General features: G+C 25.8%; 1 protein-coding gene across 3 annotated transcripts in view; it reads left to right on the forward strand.

The window, feature by feature from the left end:
• LOC129968895 (kinesin-like protein KIF13A) overlaps positions 1-23,363 on the forward strand; it is a 151,301-nt gene extending 127,938 nt beyond the window's left edge. Inside the window, exons 20-42 of one of the 3 annotated variants that reach the window (XM_056083230.1) lie at positions 180-335; positions 471-644; positions 1,341-1,498; positions 2,431-2,563; positions 3,483-3,726; positions 4,132-4,258; positions 4,467-4,522; positions 4,644-4,771; positions 5,510-5,725; positions 7,450-7,503; positions 8,007-8,159; positions 8,254-8,331; positions 9,189-9,402; positions 11,423-11,491; positions 11,939-12,069; positions 13,476-13,673; positions 16,456-16,607; positions 16,721-16,811; positions 16,906-16,984; positions 17,194-17,361; positions 18,166-18,333; positions 19,751-19,786; positions 20,648-23,363. In XM_056083230.1, coding sequence (XP_055939205.1) covers positions 180-335; positions 471-644; positions 1,341-1,498; positions 2,431-2,563; positions 3,483-3,726; positions 4,132-4,258; positions 4,467-4,522; positions 4,644-4,771; positions 5,510-5,725; positions 7,450-7,503; positions 8,007-8,159; positions 8,254-8,331; positions 9,189-9,402; positions 11,423-11,491; positions 11,939-12,069; positions 13,476-13,673; positions 16,456-16,607; positions 16,721-16,811; positions 16,906-16,984; positions 17,194-17,361; positions 18,166-18,333; positions 19,751-19,786; positions 20,648-20,778 — 3,114 coding nt within the window. In that variant the 3' untranslated portion in view covers positions 20,779-23,363. The remainder of the gene's footprint in view (positions 1-179; positions 336-470; positions 645-1,340; positions 1,499-2,430; positions 2,564-3,482; positions 3,727-4,131; positions 4,259-4,466; positions 4,523-4,643; positions 4,772-5,509; positions 5,726-7,449; positions 7,504-8,006; positions 8,160-8,253; positions 8,332-9,188; positions 9,403-11,422; positions 11,492-11,938; positions 12,070-13,475; positions 13,674-16,455; positions 16,608-16,720; positions 16,812-16,905; positions 16,985-17,193; positions 17,362-18,165; positions 18,334-19,750; positions 19,787-20,647) is intronic. The other 2 variants (XM_056083238.1, XM_056083247.1) reach the window with 2 other exon arrangements.
• Positions 23,364-23,880: the final 517 nt, after the last annotated feature.

Here is a 23,880-nt window from a genome sequence, read left to right on the forward strand (position 1 = left end):
TAGCAGAATTTTTTTCATGATATAAATCTTTAATTTTATGTTAATCTGAAATTTAAATTTTGGTGATGGTTTTCAATCTAAGGAATATTCTTTGTTATTTTACTACTAAATTAAGGCGTTTAGTTGTATATTTCTATTTAATCATCTCTCTAAATTTTGAAATTCTCATTCTTTTTTAGGTTGCTGGACGACTTCATATAGAAATATGTCGTGTAGATGGTAGCTTTTTAGATAACTTGGATAATAGTGAATGTGATAGTGAAAGAAGCTCTGAGTTGAAAGATAGCACACTAGACGTTAGCGATACTAATACTGGACGCCAGATAACTGTTAGGGTAATTACCTCTTAATTTTATTTGTAGTGTAGTTGGAATTTTAAAATACACTAAATTAATATTATAAAACATTACAATTTTTATCATGTTATCAAAATTGAGTACCTAAATTGATAATCAACTTCTTTATTTTAGCTGTGCATTAAATCTGCCACTGGTTTGCCACCCTCACTGTCCAATTTTGTATTTTGTCAATATATGTTTTGGGGGCATCCGGATCCTGTTGTTGTTCCACCCATTGTTAATCCTGAATATCCAGCTTCACGCAAGGGAAAGGACTGTATGACATTTAAATTTGAACACGAGCAGGTAACATATTGTTTTGTTATAATTATTTTAAAATTCTTTGAAGGTCGTATTTTGCATATTAAGGTTCAAATATTGTTGAGTGAGCATTGAATTTTTTTAAGCATTTCTCTATTTCCACATTTTTGTGATTCCAGAAAGTTCCAATTTTTATAGTTTTTATTGAAATATTTCTGTATTTGAGGAATGGTATTTTTGTATTTAAATGTCAAAAATAAAAAATAAGCTATCCATTTTGCTTATTCATTTATATTAATTGCTGTAATGTAAACATTTATACTATCAAGGATGACTCAGAAGTTAGATAAATTGGCCTATTACTAAAATAGACATTGTCATGATATTTTATTTGAATAGAAATAATTGTGTGTAGTAGTATAGTTTATTTTTGATCTTTAAAGTTATTTCTTTATGCAATACAGTTTTTAACATGCTAAAATGGTAAATGCACTTAGCAAATATCTATTTTTTAATCTATTCTGTTATATCAATTGTTAATATTAATATAATACTTTTTTAAATTACCTCTGGCAATCTTTTAATTTAGTTTGCTTAACTGCAAATAGCACTTCCACTTCCATAAGACATTTCTTTTCCGTGTGCTTTTGATTTGTAAAACAGAACAATCCATATTTTGAGATCAATTTGTTTTGTATTTTAAAATACCAACACTGTGATTTTCCTCCTTTTTCTCTTCAGGAATTTCTTGTTAATGTATCTGAAGAGTTTGTTGAACATTGTACTGAGGGCGCATTATCCATCGAAGTATGGGGTCATCGCAGCGCTGGATTTAGTAGTTCAAAACCTGGATGGGATGTGGATGTTCAGTTAATGCGGTCTCGTTCCTTAGCTGATAGGTAAGATGTTAAATCCTTCCTTTGAACAAAACATGTTTGTAATTACTCTCTTAATCATGCATTACTCTTCAATTTAAACTTTTATTTCATTTTATTTGTAAATAAAATTCATATATACAATTTGTTGTTGTCGAATAATAATAATATTATTGAAGTTTGGTTGTCTAGTTGCTTTGATAGGTTTGACACAACAAGAAAGTATATTACTTGCTAATCTGTGAATTCTTAAGTTTACAATATATCAGTTTTGAGGGAGATATATTTCAGTATTGATAATTTTAATTCGAGCAAAGGTAATGTCCCCAGTTTTTTTTTATTTTGACATATCCTTTATTCCATTGGTGTAATCCTTGTGTCAATGATAAAAAAGTGAATTTCAAATAAATTTATTTCTTAAATATATTTTAAATTTAAAAATTGCATACAGAACTGATTTTTAAAAAAAATTAAGACATCTATTTTTATTGAATACTATTTTGACCAAGATATGAATAATGAGATGATTTGTTAAATATTAAAAACATTTAACACTTAATTTTATCAGTTAAAGTTTGTTTAGATGTCTGATTGTGGGGGGAAAAAATTTGTTTCATATGTTCCTTTCATGCACATTTCACTGTCAGTTATTTTTAATTGAAAATTGCCATGCAGAAAGTAATATTTTTTTCCTTGCATCTTTTAATAAAAATTAAACCACTAATAGCTTAAATAAAACACATTATAATGATCTGTATTCATAAAGTACCGGAATAGGTTTTTTTTTAAATTTATCTATCGAAACATTCAAAATTCCTTATTATTTTTCATGTATTTTGAAATATTTTCCATCTTTATTTTTTAATAATGATTTATTATTGTAATACTCTAACATAGTTTAATATTTTTAATATAAATTCAATAATAGGTTTTTTTAACTTAAATTTCTATAATAGGTGGTCTGAATTATTGAGAAAAATTGAATTATGGGTTGAGATTCAAGAATTGAATGATCTTGGTGAATATGCACCTGTTGAAGTCATTCCAAGACCTGACATTGCAACAGGTGGTGTTTATCAGTTGCGACAGGTAAATCCAATTTTATAATTTCATAATTTTTCTCAAAACTCTGTTTTATTTTTGCGTTTCTGTTTGATTTGAAGGTAACAAAAAATTTATGCAAGATGATATGAATCTGAGATTTCATGTTGTTGTGACGCTGAATATAAATGACCTTTAATAAATCTTATATTGTTTTGTGTGCACTATTAGTTTCATGATGAATAAGAACACAAGTGACAAAGAGTGTAGAGCTATTTATGCCCATTTGTTACTTTCACTTTTAAGAAATTCATTAGTTTTATCAAACAAAAATTTTATAAGTTTTATACTCAGAAGAGTATTTTAATTCTACAGGAGACAACATGTTTTTGCCTTTACACATAACATAGTAAATATTCTTCATGTTTTATTTAACATTAACACTTGGGTTATTTTATGGGGACATTTATATTTATAAAACAAATCTATCAATTTGTATTAATCATATCCTAATGATTAGTATAATTCAAGTAATTGAAAAGTTGCTTTCAATGCTTATTTTAAAATCAGTATAATCATTGTTTATTTTAAAATAGATATATTTATAGAAATCTCAAATTTGCGAAAATGAATGTATGAATTTCTTTTCTTATCAAAGGCTTTTTTATTCTGCTATTTCAAGTGAAATAAAAATGTTATAATAAGAGTTGCCATTAAAATTATTTAACAATAGAAAAAAAAAGTAATAAACTTAGAGATGATGCTAAACTATTCCCTTCTCTTTCACATCAATAGTCACTAAAGAAATATATCAGTAATTTTTATACAATTGATGTTTAAAGGAGTTTCTACATAATTTAAGTCATTAAAGATCATGTGATTTAGCAGTATAATACTCCACATATTTTAATGTAAATTGGTTTTTAAAATGATTTCTCTATTAATAAAATTTGTTGAATTATTTCAGGGACAACAAAGAAGAGTTGTGGTTAGGGTGAAACCTGTTCATAATTCTGGTACTTTACCTATAATTTGTGAAGCCATCACCAGTGTTTCAATTGGTGGTATATGTTCTCGATCAAAATTACAAAAACCACTAGATTCATACCAAGAAGAAGATTTAACTCTGTTGCGAGAGAAATGGTCTGAAGCTTTAATGAAAAGAAGGGAATATTTGGATAGTCAGATTCAGAAGATTATAAACAAAAAAGGTATGTAAATTAACATTAATTTAGAATTATTTTGTAAAAAAAAATGTTGTTTTTACATTTTCTCTGTATATATCATTGCCATTGTAGTTGAATTGTACATTGTGGACTCATATAGTTTTTATAGGGAAATTTAATGTTAAAAGTTCATGGATTGTGTAAAAAAGATATATAGCTAAATTTTTATTACAGAATACTATTATTTAAAAATAGAAAAGAATAAGACTAAATATTTTTATCTAGTAATTTTATCAAGTTAAAATAACTTTTCTCAATTCTCTAAAAATATTATGTTTTTTGGGGAAAAGCTGGAAGTTTTCTTTTTCTTTCTTCTCTTCTTTGCAGTAAATCATTATTAAAAAAGAGATATATTTAATTCGGATGCTGAAATTTTATGTGATTTTTCAGATAAAACTGATCAGGACATTGAAAGGGAGCAAAGTCTGATAGATCAGTGGGTATGTTTAACTGAGGAAAGAAATACAGTCCTTGTTCCTGCCCCTAAATCTGGTATTCCTGGCGCTCCAGCAGACTGGTATGCATAATCCAATGAAATTATATTACACTTATTCTGGGGCATCTTTTGTCATGCTCTTTATTTGTTAGTTATTTTAAAGAATTGTCTAAGATTCCTTAACTTTTATTTCAAATTCTCTCATTTTGAAAATGCAAATTTTCTTATTTAGTATCTAAAGTTTTGTTTTTTATATATGCTTTTCATGTATGTTCAAATTGAATTTCAGGGATCCACCTCTTGGAATGGAAAAACATATACCAGTGATATTTCTTGACTTAAATGGTTAGTTTGTATATGTTTATCTATGTACTTAGATAATTAGTTAAAAATGTATTTTTATATAATTTTTTAATTATTTCATGTTAATAATCATGTTTCCTTTATCCCCTTTTAAATACTCCAGCGGATGATATGAGTGTTCCTAATCAAGGGGATTCTGAAATTCGCATAGCTGGAGCCAATTCTATCCTGCCAAAAGAGCATGGAAGCCAATCTTTTAATCTTCCGATTGTAAAATATTGTGAGAAAGAGGTATCTTCAATATATATTTATTGCTATTTTTATAAAAAATGTATTATTTTTGAAATGATTTTGTTTAGTGAAGCAGTTTATTATTTTAGATGTGTTTCGATGTGTGTGTTTTAGATGTGTTTAGTTGTGTTTGTTTCATTTATTTTAAAAAATATAATCTGTATATTTATTGCTTATGTATAAAAGTTAATTGTTTAGATTAATCCTATTTTTATTAAATAATGAACTGATTTTTATTTAATGAATAATTATTTTTGTATATATAAAAACATTGCTTGTATTTTAGTAAAATAATCGTTCATTGAAAATTGGTAGTTTGTACATCATTTCTTGCTTTTATTTTGAAATCACTGGAGAAAATCCAAAAATTTTGATAACAAATTGGTTGATTGATTTGGAATTTTAATTGAGTGCCATTTTAATAGGATTTATCTTTTTATTTACTTTTGAGTATGCTACAGAAATTAATGATTTTATCTTCCTGCATCCTGATAAAATTTACTTAAAAGGGAAAAAAAAAGTTCTTTAAATTTCTTTCAATGTTTGTATCAAATTTTTTTGAAAAATAAGGAATTTTTAATGTCTTTGGTATTTACAATTATTGTTTTTAATAATTTTTCATGATGAATTTCAAAATTTTATTCTTTTTTTTTTAATGTTAAAGTAAAATAGTATTATTTTTAAATCTGTCTATTTTTTAATTTCTTTCAATCACTTGCTATTCTCCCCCTTGTATAGGTTTGTGCAACTGCTGCTTGGGATTCCTCCATTCATGATTCCATTCATCTAAACCGAGCCACATCACCAAATGACCGTATCTATTTGATACTGAAAGCATCTGTCCGTCTTAGTCATCCGGCCACAATGGATGTTATGCTTCGCAAACGCCTTGCCATTAACGTGTATAAAAAACAGTCCATAGCTGATAAAATTAAGAAAAAAATTGTCCGTCAAGTGAGTTTTGTGTGTTTTAGTTATTACTTGCTAATATGAGTGTGAAAGTAGTGTTTATTTTTAAATTTAAATTATTTAAAATGGATATGCTTTGATATTCCAAATGACCTGATAATGCATTTTAATTACTTTGATTCTACTTTGTCTTATTCAAAAATTTTCACTAAAATTAATATTATAATAGGAACCTTCTTTTTTTATGCAGCATTTAAAGATAGCAATTATTTATGCCTATCAGGAAAACATTAATTATTGTAAAAAACAGCATTTTTTTAAAAAAAAATTTTGAATTGCGTGAAAAGAATTGAAATTTTTTATAAATTCAATTTGCAAAGATCGTTCAAGACTAGACTCTTTCTGCATTTAAGAAGCATGTTGTTATTCTCAGATTATACCCTATCTCTTTCTAATATATTTACGACATTAATCTTCCTCTTCAGCCTAAAAAAATCAATATTCTAATACCTTTGTGATAAATATTCTTTTTTATAAGTTTTTTGTATGATTAAAGCTTTTTATTTACATAGTAATATTTGTCAAACTTTACTATCTAAATTTATTTTGTCTTTAATTTCAAATTTCACTATGGAATAAAATAGTTATATATAAGTCAAGAATAAATCAGGCAAAAATAATGCAAGTTGCTTTAAATATTTTGTCAGAAAATATTTCCAAAATTTTAAAATTGAGTTATAAATATAAAAATAATATTAAATATATCTAAACACGTTGTAGTCTGCATTAATTATTTTATAAAGTTATAAATGATCTTCATTTTCAGAATTATATTTTCTTCTGTAATGGAAATAATTTTCAATACTCTTGAGCACAATAAAAAAAAATTCCATTTTTAGATTTCTTTTATTTATTTTTTTAATTTTATGGTATGTGTTACAATGCATAAAGTTGCTTAATTTTTCATTTTCAATAGCTTTTGTGGTATTTTGTTAAACCCTGCTCTCTCGTGAACAACTGGGTTGGATCTTTTGACCCCATATTTTTGTAGCATGTAGACTGCTCATCTTTACCTCATTCTTTGTCGTTATTTTTTTAGTGTCTGTGGGGGAACCTGTATATTCAGGGTCAAATAGACATCTACCTAGTAAGTGCTTCTCGTTAATAACGCTTGTAGCGCCATCTCTGGGGAATTGGTTCTTGCAAGTGCTATCACTTCCTGCTTAAAAAAAAATATGGCTTGTTTACCAAAATAAATGTGCTTAAGTACTAACCCACGCTGTTTTCCTAGCATTACTAACAATATATAATATTTATATTTGTTTTTTTATTTCAGAGGTCTTAACATCCTGTATCATAAGTTGCCTGACCATGAATAAGAATTATATTAAAATAAATAATGTACTTTTTTTTTTATTTGTTCTGATTGTTAAGAAGGAATTTCTTTACTTAATGACATTTGTATATAAGCTTATTTTATTAAATCAATTTAATTATTTATTAAAATATGAACAAATATTTTTTTAAAAATAACTGAGTAACCGAACTAAGTAACCGAATAATATAGAATTTTCTTTCTGGTTTTGGACAAGTTGGAGTAGGTTTTGTTTTCATGCAAAATTTCCCATCTGAAATTAATGTATTTTAATCTGTTAATTAAGTAATCAAAGTATTCTGATTATAACATTTTAGATTATTGTTAGTATCATTGTTGGCTCTGTTCTCTGTTTTAACAATAATTGTGGTTGCTTTCTTAATTCTATCTTTAGGACACTCTTGCTGCAACTGGTGTTACTTATGAAGTGGTTTCTAATATTCCAAAGGTATTAATTCTTTCTTTTTTTTCTTCTTTTAATTGTTTTGTATTTTAATTTCATATTTTTAAAATATGTCGTCAGTTTATTAAATATATGAATCTTTTGAACTCGGACTGTTTAATTGCTTTTGCTGCATTTGAAATGCATCGCTTTCATGTCAATTTCAAAAATATTTCGAATTTTTGCTGGTTTTTTATTTTGTCTTTTCCTTATTTTGGAGAATAGAACTAATCCTCCTTTTTTCAATTTCATGATATTCCTTTAATTGTTTAAAATTAATTTTACAACAAGAGGCAAGATATATAAAAAATTCTCAGCATTCAAATGAAATTTCAGAATTCTGGGACTTAAGCATAGATATAAAAAAATACAATATATATATATATATATATATATAACATATCTGATTGAAATTCTTATGTTTCCTCATATTTATTATTTTCAGAATTAACTTGAAAAGCAGTGTATTGTCAAATGTTATATATCAATTTGATGTGTAATTTCTTTAGGCCTCTGAAGATCCAGAAAATAGAGAAATGCTTGCATTAATGGCTGCATCTGGTGAAGATGCGGATACTAATGATGGAGAAAGTTATATAGAAAAATATACAAGAGGAGTATCTGCTGTTGAGAGTTTATTAATGTTGGACAGATTGAGACAGGTAAGTGTTCATTCTAATTTATATTTCATAAAAATGCCGTATAAGAAATAATATGTATTTTATATGACTATAATTTTTTCTCTTTTATTTTTAGGAAGTGGCAGTGAAAGAACTCTTAGCTGCTCAAGGTAAACCTTTAAGAAAGACAGCAAGTGTGCCAAATATTGCTCATGTAAGATGATAAATTTGATTCTTTTTTCTTTTATTTGATTATTTCTTTTATATAAAAAGCATTCTTAGAATATTATATTTTGTATTAATATATCATGTAACTTGTATAAATTATTTACTAAATTATTAATTGTTTAAATTCATATTTATTTCATTTGATTTCTGCATGACTGCCAAAAAATGATTTGAAGAAGTTTCTGTCAAATACCTTTGTCTGCTTAATTGCTCTTTTATTCCAATAAATTTAAAACATTAGTTGTAGTGTATTTTACAACATACATAATTTTGTTTAAATTACTTTATTTATGTATATATATTGCTGTAACTCCCATCTTGTGTGTGTGTGTACATTTGTTGAACAGTAAATATAATTTATATAGCTAAGAATAATTTTAGAAAGTAATTTAAAGGTAAATAACTCAAACCTAAAATATAATGCTATGATGTTTTGGACAAGAGGTTTCAATTTATTTTTACTTTTTTTAGGTTCACTTTTCTGCATTTAAAGTCTTATTCATTTTAATTTGAGTAAATTTTAAAATTGATCATTTAATTGATTTAGATGGTAAAGATATAGTGCATTTTGTAATATACCCTTATGACATATTGCATTTGATAATCAAACTTTTTAAAGCTTTTCTTTTGAATGAAATGGTATAGTATAAACCATTATTTTTATCATTCTCTAGTTAATATTAGTTTTAAGTTTGCTGTGGCCCTGAAGAAAATTTTTATTCCTTCTTTTGGACAGACTTTTAAATTTTAGAGAGCCTTACCACTTTGACTTAAAAATGAAATATTGCTTCTTGATTATATTTACAACTGAATTTCGATAACTAATGTTTAATTTAAAAATAGGTTCTTAGAATGGATCAGAGGTTAGATACAACATTCCCTCAGAGAATGGATCCAAGCTCTAGAGCTGATTCTGCTTGTGAATTAACTATGCAGTCACCAAATGATGACTTTAAACAACGAAACTTGTCCAGTCCTCTGACGAGCACTCCATTTGGGAAGGAGAAATCCTCCATTAACAGTGGAGATTCCCCCGTTACTTCTCCATATGCGTTAAGTAAGTAATGAAGGTTGCTCAAAAATTTATAAAATATCTCATTTAATGATTAAATTTGATATCATCTTTTGTTTGAAAAATATTTTAATTAATATATTTTCAGCCTTGTGACTGAGTCTTGGATAATAGAAAGCATAAATTTATTTTTTGCTCTAATCATTTTGATAAACAAAACCTCTACAAATTAACCAAATCAACAGTTTTAAGAAACCATGAAAATCAAATAAGGCATAAACTAATTTAATGGAAATTAAGCCAACAATATTCCCAGATAGCTATTTGGTATACAATATTGACTTCATTATTTTGTGAGAAATGAGGATTTAAGAGATATGTTGAAGTTAAATAGTATTTGGATTTTTCCTTTAGTAACTAAAATTTTGATATTACTGCAAATTAACACACACACAAAAAAAAAAAAAATGGGAATATCGCTTTGATATTAACCTTCTCTGATTGCTTTTTCTCATCTTATTTAATATCCTTTGCACATACCTAAATCTTGACTATCATCAAAATTTGGATCATTATATATAGATACAATAGAGGAAATACCAATAAAATTTTATTAAATTAATCTTATTAAAAATTTTATTAATGATGCTTTACATTATATCTATAGATGTACTGCAATATCTAATAATAGAAACAAAAATGTACTATAAGAGGTTGTAGTCTTTGATTTTCTACATTAAAAATGTATAACTACTATTACAGAAAGCTTTTAATTATACAAAAAAATTGAACTAATTAAAATTGTCTTCTCGTGGAATAATTATTTTGATTCATGTTAATAATAATCACATTAGATTGGTTTGGACTGTTTGAAATCTATGATTAAATTATCTGTGATTTCCATTCTATATAGTATAAAGTTATTGAATTTGCATGATTCTGCAAAATATATTATTGTCATGCAAATTTGAAATCATTTAAAAATTTATTGGAAAGTATGGTCTTATCAATGTCTTGCAAGACACAACAATAGCAAATAAATATTTTTTGTCTGTATTGTGTTTATGTATATATTATTTAATTAAATGTTATAAATTCTATTTTGTTAATGTTTTATTAGAATGTAATTCATAGTGAAATAAATATCATGCTTATGCCTTTAAAAAAACCCATGAATTCAATAGTTTATTTCAGTTCATAGCTTAAAAAGATGCATTAAATAATCTGTTAAAGTGTGAGCATTGTAATGAACTTTTCCTTTTATACATTTATCACACTCATTATCTTCTGCTCTTTTACATTCTCATTTATGCTATTATCTTTGGATTTTTGTACTTATCAAAACTCGCATATAGCTTATAATAATTTTTAGAACATTTAATATTAATATCTAGGAAAAATTTTAGAATATTTTTTTTATTTTCATTTATGATAGTTTAGTTTTAGAGGCCAAAGCTTAATTTTTCTGTTTATAAAATGCAGTATCTGTGTCTCAGTGTTAGTTATTTTATTTTTGCATATAAAGACAAAAAAAGCCAGCTTAATCTTGTAATTTTTTTAGAGATGTGTTCCTTCTCAAAAAGCTTTAATAAAATAATATGTCTAAATTTCATTTGCAGAAGGTAGATTTATAACTGCATAGATCTACGTGAATTTAAATGCATCAACCATCATAAGAGAAAAAAAAAGCATGTTGTTTTTCAAAAAGTTAGATATTTTTATTTTGCTATTTGATTCATCAAAAAAGATGGTGGAAAAAACGATATCTTTAATGTAAAGATTATATGGCATGTAATATAAGTTTTTCATTTCTCCTGTAGGCTGCTTTTTAAAATTTTAGTGTTGCCTTACTCTTTATTTGCAGTATGATTCAAAATATATGAAGTATTTATATTTGATATAAATATTAATAAGATTTACAAGTTAAAAGTTTATAAATAATAAAGTGTTCTAATGCAAAATTTTCAAGTTCTATTTTTGATTAATTTAATATATATTTACATTTTATTTTTTTCTAAATTATTTATAATATGTATCTATATAACTGTAATATTTATAATTTCAGCTCGACCAACTTTCTTGAATCTCAGTTTCAATTTGAATATGAGTCTTCGTCAGAATTCATCCATTTTAAGTATGTTAGGTCTAACATCTTGATGAATGCTTGTTTTTCAGTCAGAATGTATGCTTTTATTCACCCCATTGTGCTAAAGCCGTGTAGTGTCTCCTGCACTTTTTTTTATTATTTATTTATTTAAATTATAATATGTATATTTTTTAACTTGCTAATCTTTTTCTATATATTCATCCAGTCTCATTTGGTTCAAGCTACTCTATTAGATTTGCATCTATGTTATTGCAACTTTTTCCAGTTTTGCTCTCATTTTGTTATTAATTTATTTTGTTAGATTCTATTTTTCAAATATTGAAACATTTTTTTTTTCTGAATTGTTCGCATGTCTATCAATTTCCAATTTGCATGGTTTCAAATCATTTTTCATAAGAAATTCTTCTTTTCTTAGATACTTATATTTTCCATGCATATGTGTGTATCTGTTTCATGAATGTTTTTATATTTTAGACTCCCCTTTGAATGGTTTGACTCCACAGTCCACAAAGTTAGTAAAACCAATGTCCACAGTTCTTGAAGAGCAAAGTCTACAAAGTGTTCCTGAATGTGGACTTGATGAAAGTACTGAATTTTGTGATCATGTATGTAACTTTTTTAAATTTTTTTAAAAATAGTATTAATAGTCAAAATAATAAACAAGTTCCTTGCTTGTTTGAATATATTATAGCTTTCCACTTTGACCTCTTAAATGACAAGTGCATTTTTAAATATACTCTCTCACCTGTGTATGTGGTCCTTGTTCCATTGAATAAATCTTTAATGAGTTCAAAATTAGTTTTAATAATTCTTGTAAAGTTCTAAAATATATAAAATGAAACCTCTATATATTAAAAAATCTATATATTGAACTTTTTTTTCACAAAACTTAGATTTTTATTTGAAAAACTTTATCTGAATCAAATAAAGTTATAGATATTGAACAAAAATGTTTGCGTAAAAATTATCTGTACTTATTTTCATACATTCATGAAGGAATATTAATGAAATACTGATTCTTATTGCCATAAAAATTTAAGAATGACCAGAAGATTATTTATGAAAAATCAATAATAATTTGTTTATGAGTTTGATATGTTTACCTTCTGTTCTTATAATCTCCTTTTTGACTTGGAGCAAATTTTTTTAATTTTAAAATCGGTTAAGTTTAAATTTCTTATTACAAATATAGCCCTTCATTGGAAATCTTTGAATGGGAAAGAGCCAAAAACAAACATAATTTACAAATAACATAATTTATCTGTTTATTATAGATATGTGATAAAAAAATTCTCTGTTTATATTTCTCTCTTTATAAAGAATTATTTTCCAGGAACTTTGAAGTTTGATTTATAAAAATTCTACTTATTTTTTTGTGTGTGTGTGGTCTTTTCTACCACACAAAAACAGGTTTGAGTGTGTATGCTAAATTAATTTGAAAATGTTTATTTCTAAAAAAGCCATGAATTGCCAAGAATAGAAGATTATTAAATATGACTACATATACTTTCTCTGAAAAAGTTGTCACTTAGCTTATCATTATTATTTTTGGACTGTATCATGACATGTTTTTTTTTTTTTTATTTTTTTTTTATTAAGAGGTTAAAAGTGTAATTGTGAGGTTATAAGAGGTTAAAAGTGAGTTGATTATCCCCGTGTATAAATCATGCTGTGCTATGGAATTATAAATTAAAATTGATTCCAAATTTGTCTCTTTTTCTACCATTCATCTGCAGACTTATGTTACATATACTAAATGTTCCATTAAATATATATGTTTAGTAGTTTCTTCCCCCCTAAACATTTTTTCTATAATTTGTGAATTCAGTATTTGTATAAAATACTGAAAGAGACATATTTGTATGCCATATTAAGAGAAAAATTTTAGTTTATTCAGAATATCTTGTTTTCCTTATCAGTCTTAAAAGATGGTTTGTTTTTTTTAATATCGTATAACATTAAAAAACATTTTGTTATGGACAATTGAAATTATTTTTATTTCTTTTTTCAGTCAAAGGATGAAACTTGTGTATTAAACTTAAATGAAAAATTAGCTGAAAGTGAAGATGAACTCAACAATTTCGCCTCATGTAGAGCAGAAGAAAGTGGTTCTGTCAGTAATATCAATGATGCAAATGAAGCTACTGAAATTGCATCTGAGAAAAGAGGGAGGGCATTAGAAACACCTGATAGTATAGGTGAAATACAGGTACAGATTTTAATATTATACACATTTTGGAATGAAATCATTAAAGTTTTGTTTTCTTTCTGTTCTTAATCTAAAATTTGAGAAATTTTGGTTTCTTGATGAATGAGAGCATAAAAAAAATAACAAAAGAGAATAATTTTGAAGCTAAAATCTGTTGTGAGGATCCTGAACCAGGGAAAATGAAAAAAAGCAAGAGGGAAGAGTATAAGTGAGATATAATTGTATTAGTTCATTTTGATAGTTGTGTATGCTAGTAAATAAGAAAAGAGAGAGAGTTTGAAATATAGGCAGTCTTGTAGAAGTTTGGTTTATATTATTTATCAGCATGGGAATAGAATAGAGGCTCTTTTTTCAGTATAACTTTTATGCACATTTTGGGGGGGGGTTATAAATACAGTTTCAATAAGATATTTTCAAACTCTTGATATTAAAATCATTCTTAAATTACAAATAATCACATATATTATTAGTAATAAGGATTTACAGTTGTTAGTAAACAGCCACCTTGGAAAACAGTATTTTTCCATCCTCTATATATTTAAAGTAATTGGTAAAAACCAAAGAACCATTTCCTTGGCTGCAGCCACTATACAAATTTTGCCAATTTTTATTTCATATGAAATTAATGCCACCAATGATGAATTAGTCATATGAATATTAAAATAAATCATTGGTCCCTACTCTTGCCTATCATCCGTTTTGGAGAGATATTTATTAAGCATTACTTCATTGTTTTATTCTCTATAGAGTAAAGCCTTGACTGATTTTGCCAATTTTTGTTTTATGTGAAAGTTAGAAACATCTCTAGATATGTCATCAAAGAGTGTCTATCCCTTCTACCTCTATTTCCGAAAGATATTACTAAATAATATCCAGCCTCGACAACTGAACAGATTTTGCCAGTTTTCGTCTAAATTAAAATAGTACTTTCTTTTGTTTTGTTAAGATGTATTTCATTACATTTCAGCAATATGATTATATTAATAGCATTAATATGGTTGAGGAAGAACTCTAATATTAATAATTTGGTCATGTCAATCAATTATGATAAATTTCATTTTATCACAATGAAAGTTTAATAAAAGTATAGTAAAACGAAAAGTTTGAAATTGGTTCAATGACATTGGTTGCCGAACTCTATTGTTTGATTTCTCTTTAGAGCATATATATTGAAGTTGTCTTTTTACTATTTCACTTAAAAATTCGGTCTTAATGACTCTATGAGACATGAGCTTTCTTATAAACAAAAGTTGGCAAAATCAGCCATATGATTCTATGTGGATGATTGATTCATTGATTTTCATTATCATTTTATGTGATTTGTTGTAGCTTAAACAACAAATTTTAATCTTTTGTGTATTACTTATTTATTTATTTTTGTATTGTGGATATTGTATTTGTACAATTGTGAGGAGGAAAAGAATAAGCCAATAAACATACTCTCTCATTAGGAAATTTAAATTCTCTAAATACTTTCATAATTAGAAATTTCTTAAGTGGAAATTTATATATTTAGATAATCCACTAACATCACAATATTATTTTGAAATTCTCATTTTTGATATCACTTATAAACACAGCATGACAAAATTAGGCAGATTACAAATATTCATTACTATTATTGTAAGAGAACATATTAAACTTTTTATATTTTTATGAGGCGAAGGATCATCTCTATATTGATTTACGTAAAGTGTTTGTCTGCTTTTAATGATCAGCAGGATTATCATTTATTTAGAACTTAGAAAATCATCGTAAATTATGTGATCAATTTATATTACCTATTGATTCTTGATGCATGCAGATTTATTGTACTGAAAGTACATTTTAATGAAAAGTATCGTAATAATGCTTAGAGGATTCCATTTTCACATCACTACAAAAATATAAGTATAAAAAAAATTAAGTTTGAAAGATTTTTTTTAAATAAAAATTAATTTTCCACATCAATGTAAGAAATTTTATTTCCTTGTTGAGACAAAAACTTTCATGAATTTCTGTATTCACATATATGCAAGCAGTGGCTAATTTAAGACAGCTGCCTGGCTCAGGTGAATTCAAAAATTTTATTAGCCATTTTTCAAATAAACAAATTTGTAAAAAATTTAAATGCTACAAGTTATAAAATATTAGGATAACATTCTTAATATGATTATTTGTGATATTTAATAGAAAAAAAAATCTGAATAAATATAATTCTGTACAAAAATGAATGCCTAGCAGTCAGTAATAGTAAATAATTAAAAGTATATAAACATAAATTTTATATATATATATATATATAATATAAACTAACTTATAGTAAAATTATAAAACACAAAGTTACTAAAACAAAAAATTAACTTAAATCTTTAACATGTTAATTTACATTTAAAATGTATTGAAATGTGAAACTCAGTTGGCTGATTAATTAAAGTATTATAATGTATACTTCCTTGTGCTGTAAAATGCCAAAATCTACCACAGTATTCATACCATTTTTAACACCACCTAACATAGTAAAATTAGCAACTCTTTAATATCAGTTAATGTCTTGATTAAAATTCTTTAAAAATAGCTATGAGGTGCTGTTTCTATCCTCCAACATATAAATGTGTTAAGTTTTGGTTGCTCTAAGTCAAACAGTCTTTGGCCTAGATACTTTCATGTATATTAAGAGTTGATTGTAATTTTATTTGATTTTGTATGAATTATAAACTAATTGCCTGATCAAGTTTTTTAACAATCCAATTTATAATATAGAATTATTTTCATATTAATTCTATATATTTCATTAATTTAGGCCAAAGTAGGAACGCCTAGTATGATCTCCAGTGGGTATGGCTCTCAAGCCTTATCTACTACACCTGCCTCAAGTGAAGATTCAATTTCAATTCATAGTGTTACAGAAGATTTTCGAGATAATGACTTTTCTTCAGAAATATCAGCTCCCAGGTAATTAGAAGCCCTTTCGTATGTTTACTATATTTGGAATATTCTTACTACTTTCTAATTTATAATAACTTTTTTAAAAAATTTAAACTGACATTTTTTTTTTTTTTTTTTAGTGAGGACATCAATCAGCAATATTATCAGCAAAACGAAAGCTATATTGAAGATTTCCAAAACAATAATAACAACACATCTGACAGTGAAAAGGTATTACTTTGTTAAAATGAGAGCTCTTTATATTTATGCTTTTGTTATATTTAAGTATGATCATCTTCATTTTGTCTTCCAATTTCCTTTTTAGTTATCATCTGATCAGAACCTTTTAGATACACAGTGCTTGGATGTGAGTGCTGAAACTCATTCTCAAGGTTCTTCTGACAGTAAGTATTTCGTTAAAGTATGTCATGAAAGAATAATAATAATAATAAAAAAATATTTTACTTATTTTAGAAATCTGTTGATTTGCTTACAGTTTGTTAGAAACTGAGCACTACATTTTAGAATTTAACTTATAGAATTGAATTAAATAATCTTTGTATCTTTAGTATAAGATATTTTATTGATAATTTTTATACCTTGTTTTTCACAGGTGAATTACCACGAGATCCTGCTTCTGAAATCAAATTTCCATCTTGGCTTACAGTTGGTGAAAGTGTGATGATATCTCCTTATAATAAAACCGGTGTAGTTGCCTATCTTGGACCGACCCATTTTGCTCCTGGTCCATGGGCTGGGGTTGAACTAGATACCCCAACAGGTAGTTTGAAATGTTTGTTCCTATGCTACAAAAATTAGAAAATAATCTAGAACATGCTGCTGATTTAGAATTTTATATATATATATATATATTTGAGACGAAGATATATAATTTTTTTGGCATTTTCTTTATTTTTTAATGAATATTTTTAAAGAGAATTATCTAGGAAAAATATGGATATAAAAAATAGTTATGCAATTAAGGATAAATTCGAAAATGCTCATTTAGTGATGAAATATATTTGTGAAGTATAATGGGGAGGTAATAATTGAAACCTTCATTCTAAAACAGCTAAGCATTAGGATGTTTTTATCTATTTTTATATAATTTTAAAACATAATTTCTTTGTTTTTCTCTCTGTGTATAAATGCAATTACTAAAGTAATGAAGCATATTTTTAAATATAGTGTTTTGAAGAATTTATTTAAATTAGAAAAAAAAATTATATGGAAATAATAATATTTTAGAAGCTAATTTTTTAAATGTTAAAGTTATATAAGAAGGATTTGTGCGATATACTCAAAAGTTGCTAAGGAAAATTGTTAAAATTTTGAAGAAACTTTTTCTTACTAAGCAGTTTTTTCCCAAGAAGTAACTACCGGCTTAGTTTGGTAGCTCTAAATCTAATGGACTCAAGTAACATTATCAGCTTGAAAATTGAAATACTATATTTTTTCACAGTTAAATATTAAATTACAAAACAGCATTTTTATATTTAAAAATTTGATGAAAGATAGTTACAAAAGTTATTCTGAGAAAAATTATGTGTGGATAGATACTGAATTATAATATTTTCAAATGCAGGCAAGAATGATGGTACAGTAAACGGAACACGGTATTTTGACTGCAAACCTCGATTTGGAATTTTCGTCAGGCCAGACAAACTTGTAGTTGATAGAAGAGGTAGAGATATGAGAGCTGCTCGCAGCTCTTCTGCCTCATTAAATGGAACTACAAAGAGAAGCAGAGAAGGTAATGTAACATCCTTATTGATATTTATCTATGTGAATTAATTTATTCATGAATTAAAGTTATAATTTTTGTTAAAAACTAAATTATACATTAGTAATTATATCAATAAATATAAAAAAAAAATAAAAGATTAGATGGAAAAATTTGAAAAAATTAATGAGCAAAGAAAGTTTATACAACAAACATTTTCTTAAATTTGAACTTTTTTTAAAAAATGTGTATAAATTAAGAAACTTTTTTGTTTAGTTAAAAATGTACGTTTGATATTGTAAAAGAAAAAGAAAAAAAAAAAAAATTTTTTTTTTTTTGCACATATTTATATCTATTTATTCATATTGGAGGTGAATGTGTTATAATATTAGAAATGACTAATGTCATTAAAAGAAATATTTTGAGATGTAAAATATGATAAATTTTGATTTTTTTAAAAATTTTTTACCAATATATTTATTTAGTCTTTATTTCATCAATTTCTTAATAAGTTTTAACTCTTTGCACTCGGAAAAGTAATTCGACGCAAAACTATTCACCTAATACAAGGGCTTGTTTATTGTTCCAAGTAACAAGTTAATTATTAACAACCAATTAATAATTGTTTTAAATTGAATTTCCCTGAAAAATTAATCTACATCATTTTACCATTCTGTAGGTGTTTTTAACATTCAAAATTGAAAAATAAATAAATAAAATGTCAAAATGATGCACCGTCTTGAATGATGAATGAGAGGCACCATCTGAATGCAAAAGGTTAAAAGTTAATACTTTTAAATACTAAAATCAAAGGATATATCGCAAATTTTTTCCTTGTAAAGTTCATAATTTTGAGGAAAGAAATAGCTTAGCAATTATAAATTATACTTTCAAATATAATAATGCTAAACTACATTCTAAACTAACCATACCATACTAAACTATATTCAATTTGAAAAATTGTGTCTGGTAAAAATAGAGAGGGCATCTCTAATTTTGTAAATAAAATTTAAAGTATTTCTATAGTTATATTAAAAATTGGTTTTATTTGATTTGATTCTTAACAGCTTTTACTGTAATACCCAAGATTTTTGTATTGTTAATAAATGTTTAAATTTATAATGCAATAAATAAAATACAAATAACCATTATTATGAACATTTCTCCACAAAATAGTAATGCATATTTTATAGACAATATTCTATTTCCTGTCAAATCATCTTCATTGCTTTAACTTATTCAAATTTGATATGTTTGTACTGGTATGGTTTTATTTTATGTTGTTAGAGCCAACGCATTTCAAAGTTTTTCTTTTAACCTTTGAAATTTACTATCCTTTAAATTAAATATATTTAAAAATAAAAAGTAATAATTTAATATGTATAAATATTTAATAAACTTTTAATTTATTCCTTTCTTTTTTTTAATACAAAACCTGTCGGAGTAGCTTCCTGGAAGCGGTCTACGAAACCAAGTTCAATGTGTAAAAATTATTTTTATCATTTAAATTTATTTTAAATTTATGAAAAGGAAATAAGTATTTTTAATAGAAAATATGTGTGAAATGCATTATATTATTTCTATAGTAAATTTAATCTTGTAAAATCCCATTATACTGAAACTGATTTCCCTTTATTTGTAACAAAACATTTATTTTTGTTTATGTATGCATGATTCAGTAAAAAAATGTTATGAAGCATGTTTGCATGATGTGAATTTCTACTTGCAACATATATCTGTGTGTACAGTTCAAAATAGTTTCAAGGCACAAATATTCACAGTCAGTTTTGCATAATCTTTGTTCTTCTTCTTCAATTGATCTTCAATTTCACAATGCACTGAATATGAGACAACTAAGGGAAAATGTTGTCTTGCAATTTCTAATGTTAACATTATAATATTTTATCACATATAGTTAGTTAATATCAAAGTGTACTAAATATTTGCAATGGCCTTAACAACTTTTTTAAAATACTTATTTTCACGGAAATTGGTTTATTTGATTTTGTACACTTATTTACATTGTTTCATGCTTTTAAAGGTGAAATTTTATATTCAAAATTTTGCTTAATATGGTAAGAGTTATGGATTTTTTTACTCTTGCATGTTTTGATAAACAATGCACTATTTTAATATTTTCAGAACGTAATTATGAATTACTCAAAAATTAGATTCCGATTCCATACAAATGATGTCAACTTGCAATAAATTTGACAAAAAAAGTTGCTTTCAAGATTCTGTAATTTGTATAATATTGGATTATAAATACTATGGAAAAATAAAAATATATATTATTTATTACAAAATGCTTTGATTAAATTTATTGATAATTTCTTTTTTATAGATGTTTCAGTCCACAAGAGCCAGACCCGATCGGACAATCACTCTGCTGGTGGTCAGTGGAATTCAGCCAAGGCACGCAGTCGTAGTCGAGACACCACACTGCGGGTCAGCAGCACAAGAGGAAAAAAGTGAATGTAATTTAGCTAGTGACATTTGTTGTGACTCGACTCAAAGTGAACACGTTTCCAACCAACTGATTGCACATGAAGGTGTCAATCCTCTTACTATGCATATGGAGTCATAGTATGCAATTCAGAGGAGATTCTCAGATAAACTGTGTTCTGGGAGGGACTTTCAGTGTCAGCTTTTCTCTGAAAGAAACAAACTAGAGAGTTGTTGGCTTCTGTAACTCCAGTTCTCAAGTAGTACATAGTTTATACTTCTACAATTGTTACCATTGTGGAAGGTTTCCAAATAATATTTAAAAGCATGCATCAGAAGTTAAAGCCAATCCCCCCCCCTAATATTTCGAGTTTCTTTCCAACTCTTTTGTTATTATAATACCGTCCTTGGGCATACTATGTTAAATTCAGATGTATATATTACAAAATATTTTTTTTTATGCAATAATCTTTTATTTCTATCTAGTGTGGTGTAAAAATTTATTATTTTTCTTTTTGGTTTATATAAAAATTAGTTATCATTCTAACACTTTCTAGTATTGGAAAAATTAAATCTATGCCATTATTATTTTTTTTCAGCTTAATGCCAGGCCAGTATTATAAATGAGAAAGTATCAGAAAACATTTTGTAAAATGAAAATAATTTCAACTGCTATAAAACGGTGGTATTATCAGGAACCTAAAATTTATGTGGCAGCTATCACAAATTTTTAACCATGTAATATTTAAAATTCTATTAACTTTAAAAATATCTAATCGATAAAAAAATTGTATCGTTCATCAAATATAAATTTTAATTTGGTTTCTTATGGTATTCTTTATATGCAATCAGGTAGGACTGAAATTTCTTGAACTAATGCCAGAAATGTAAAATTTATAAGATTTTGGAGTTAAGTTTTCAGAATTAAAAAAAAAAAAAAAACAGATTAAGAAATTGGGCTTTTAGTTACTTATGTAATTGATACATTTTATTGAATCAAAGATATTTTCTACATTGTATGCACCACATACAAATGCATTTTAATTTTGTATAGTGTAACAGAAGTACATAATTTAAACATTGAAGATCCCAATTTATAATCATCCTATTAGCTTTGAAAATGAGTCATTCTAGTTTTAGAAAATATATATTAACCTGCCCTTGAAATTCCATCTAAAACTGGATATATGTAATTTAGCAGGAATGCACAAATTTAGCATTTTGAAAGCAACTTGCAAACATTTTAATTAGCTTGTGTGCATCTTTCTTTTCTCTTAATGATCTATTTTTAATCACATGCTTTCTGCAGTCAGAAATATATTTGTTTGTGCAATCCTGTTGTAGAAAAATATCATCTTTATCTCATAAATTCACTCCTCTTCCATCATGTAAGAAGATATCTGGTGATTTGGAAATTTATCTTTTTCTTGTAAGAGTGTAAATAAATAACAAATGCTGTCGTCCAGTTTAATAGTTAATACATATTATTTGCACTACTCTTAATGTACACTATTTTTCTGTTAGTCTTTAATTGTAAATCTTAATTTTTTTTAATCTGTATTTTTCAGTTTAAATATTTTCAAAGCAGTGGGAGCTGGAGTATGGTTTTGTTTGAAATTTTTATAATGTTGTTGTTATGAATGCTAGCAAATTATCTTTGGGTAGAGACATATGTACTTAAATAGGGCATATATAATTATTTATTCATTCCTTAATATTTGTAGAATGGAACATTTATTTGCCAGCATAATTAATCTTAAATTTTTAAAAAGTTTGAAATATTCATATTTAAAAAAGTTTTCAAAATCTTCATTTTTTTTTAATCACCATCATGAGCTTTTTGTACTTATGTAAAAAGAACACTTAAATAAATTAAACTATGCATTTAGATTATTAAATCTCAATTTTTTTTATTAATATAATTTCTATCATATTTGTACATGTATATTGCTTCATCTAAGGGAAAAAAAAAATCTTTTCTATTCATCTGGTGACTTTGAAATGCCCTCATTTTAACTGAAGTGATTGCAGTTAGTGAAAATTAATTTATTCATTCCATGATATATGTATTTTAGTTGCAAATTCCAAATTTTAATGAGGAGGATGGAGACTAAAAAAAAAGGTTGTATTTTGCATTTGCTAGGTACTGAAAATTAAGTCATGTGTTGTTTATTATTATACATTTTACGACATATGAAAGTATTAAATTTTATTTCTAATAATACATTTCTGTGATATTTTTATTTGTATAATTATTTAGGTATATATAAATTTTACTGTTTTATTATGGCAGATTATTTTGGTTTTGATGTCCAAGTTATATAAGCTAATTATCTGATGTTATTGTTTAAATATTGTAATTATGAGTTTACTGTTGCTGGAAGCTTGACAACTGTAGTTTTCAGATGTTTTAGTTTTATATATCTCAGCAATTTAACAATACCATAGAGTGTCAATGTTTTTAGAAACCAAAAAAAAAAAAAAAAAATACAAAAACAAATTTTAGATTTAAGTTGTTAAGCTGTCCATGTAACTGGCCATGTTATTTAATAAGATAACATTGGACCAGGAATTTGTATATTATGTTCTTCCAAAGAATAAAATTTTTAAGATGATTCAACTGATTTTTAATTTTTATTGAAAGTAATTTGAGTTTCATTATTTTATTTTGAATAGATAGCCTATGCTAAAAATAATTTATACCAGGAGAAATATTCAATTACCTAAATTTCTCACATTTCTGCAATGTTAAAATTTATATTCAATACACCAGTAATTTTTTTAACTACTATATTTATTTCCTTATTGGATTTTTTTTTTTTTTTTGATGAAAGTCAATTTTACCATTATTATTATCACTTGTAAAATGCACTTTACGGCCAACATTTCCGAAACCTTGTTTCCATTCTACGAGGATTTTAAGTCATTCAAGGCTTCAGTTTGAATTGTTTAGAAATTATTTCTTGGAATTAAAGCATCAAATTTATTATAAACTTAGAAACCCATGGTTCTATTATGTTACAATTCAAATTTTGAATAATTTCTGATTCAGCATCAGCTACATATTAAATGTCTCGGAGACATTGGTATAAAGTAAGTTTTTAGTGTGACCAAATTCTTTTCACTCTCTTA

This window comes from Argiope bruennichi, chromosome 1 (assembly GCF_947563725.1).
Source record: "Argiope bruennichi chromosome 1, qqArgBrue1.1, whole genome shotgun sequence".
Classification (NCBI taxonomy): Eukaryota; Metazoa; Arthropoda; class Arachnida; order Araneae; family Araneidae; genus Argiope; species Argiope bruennichi.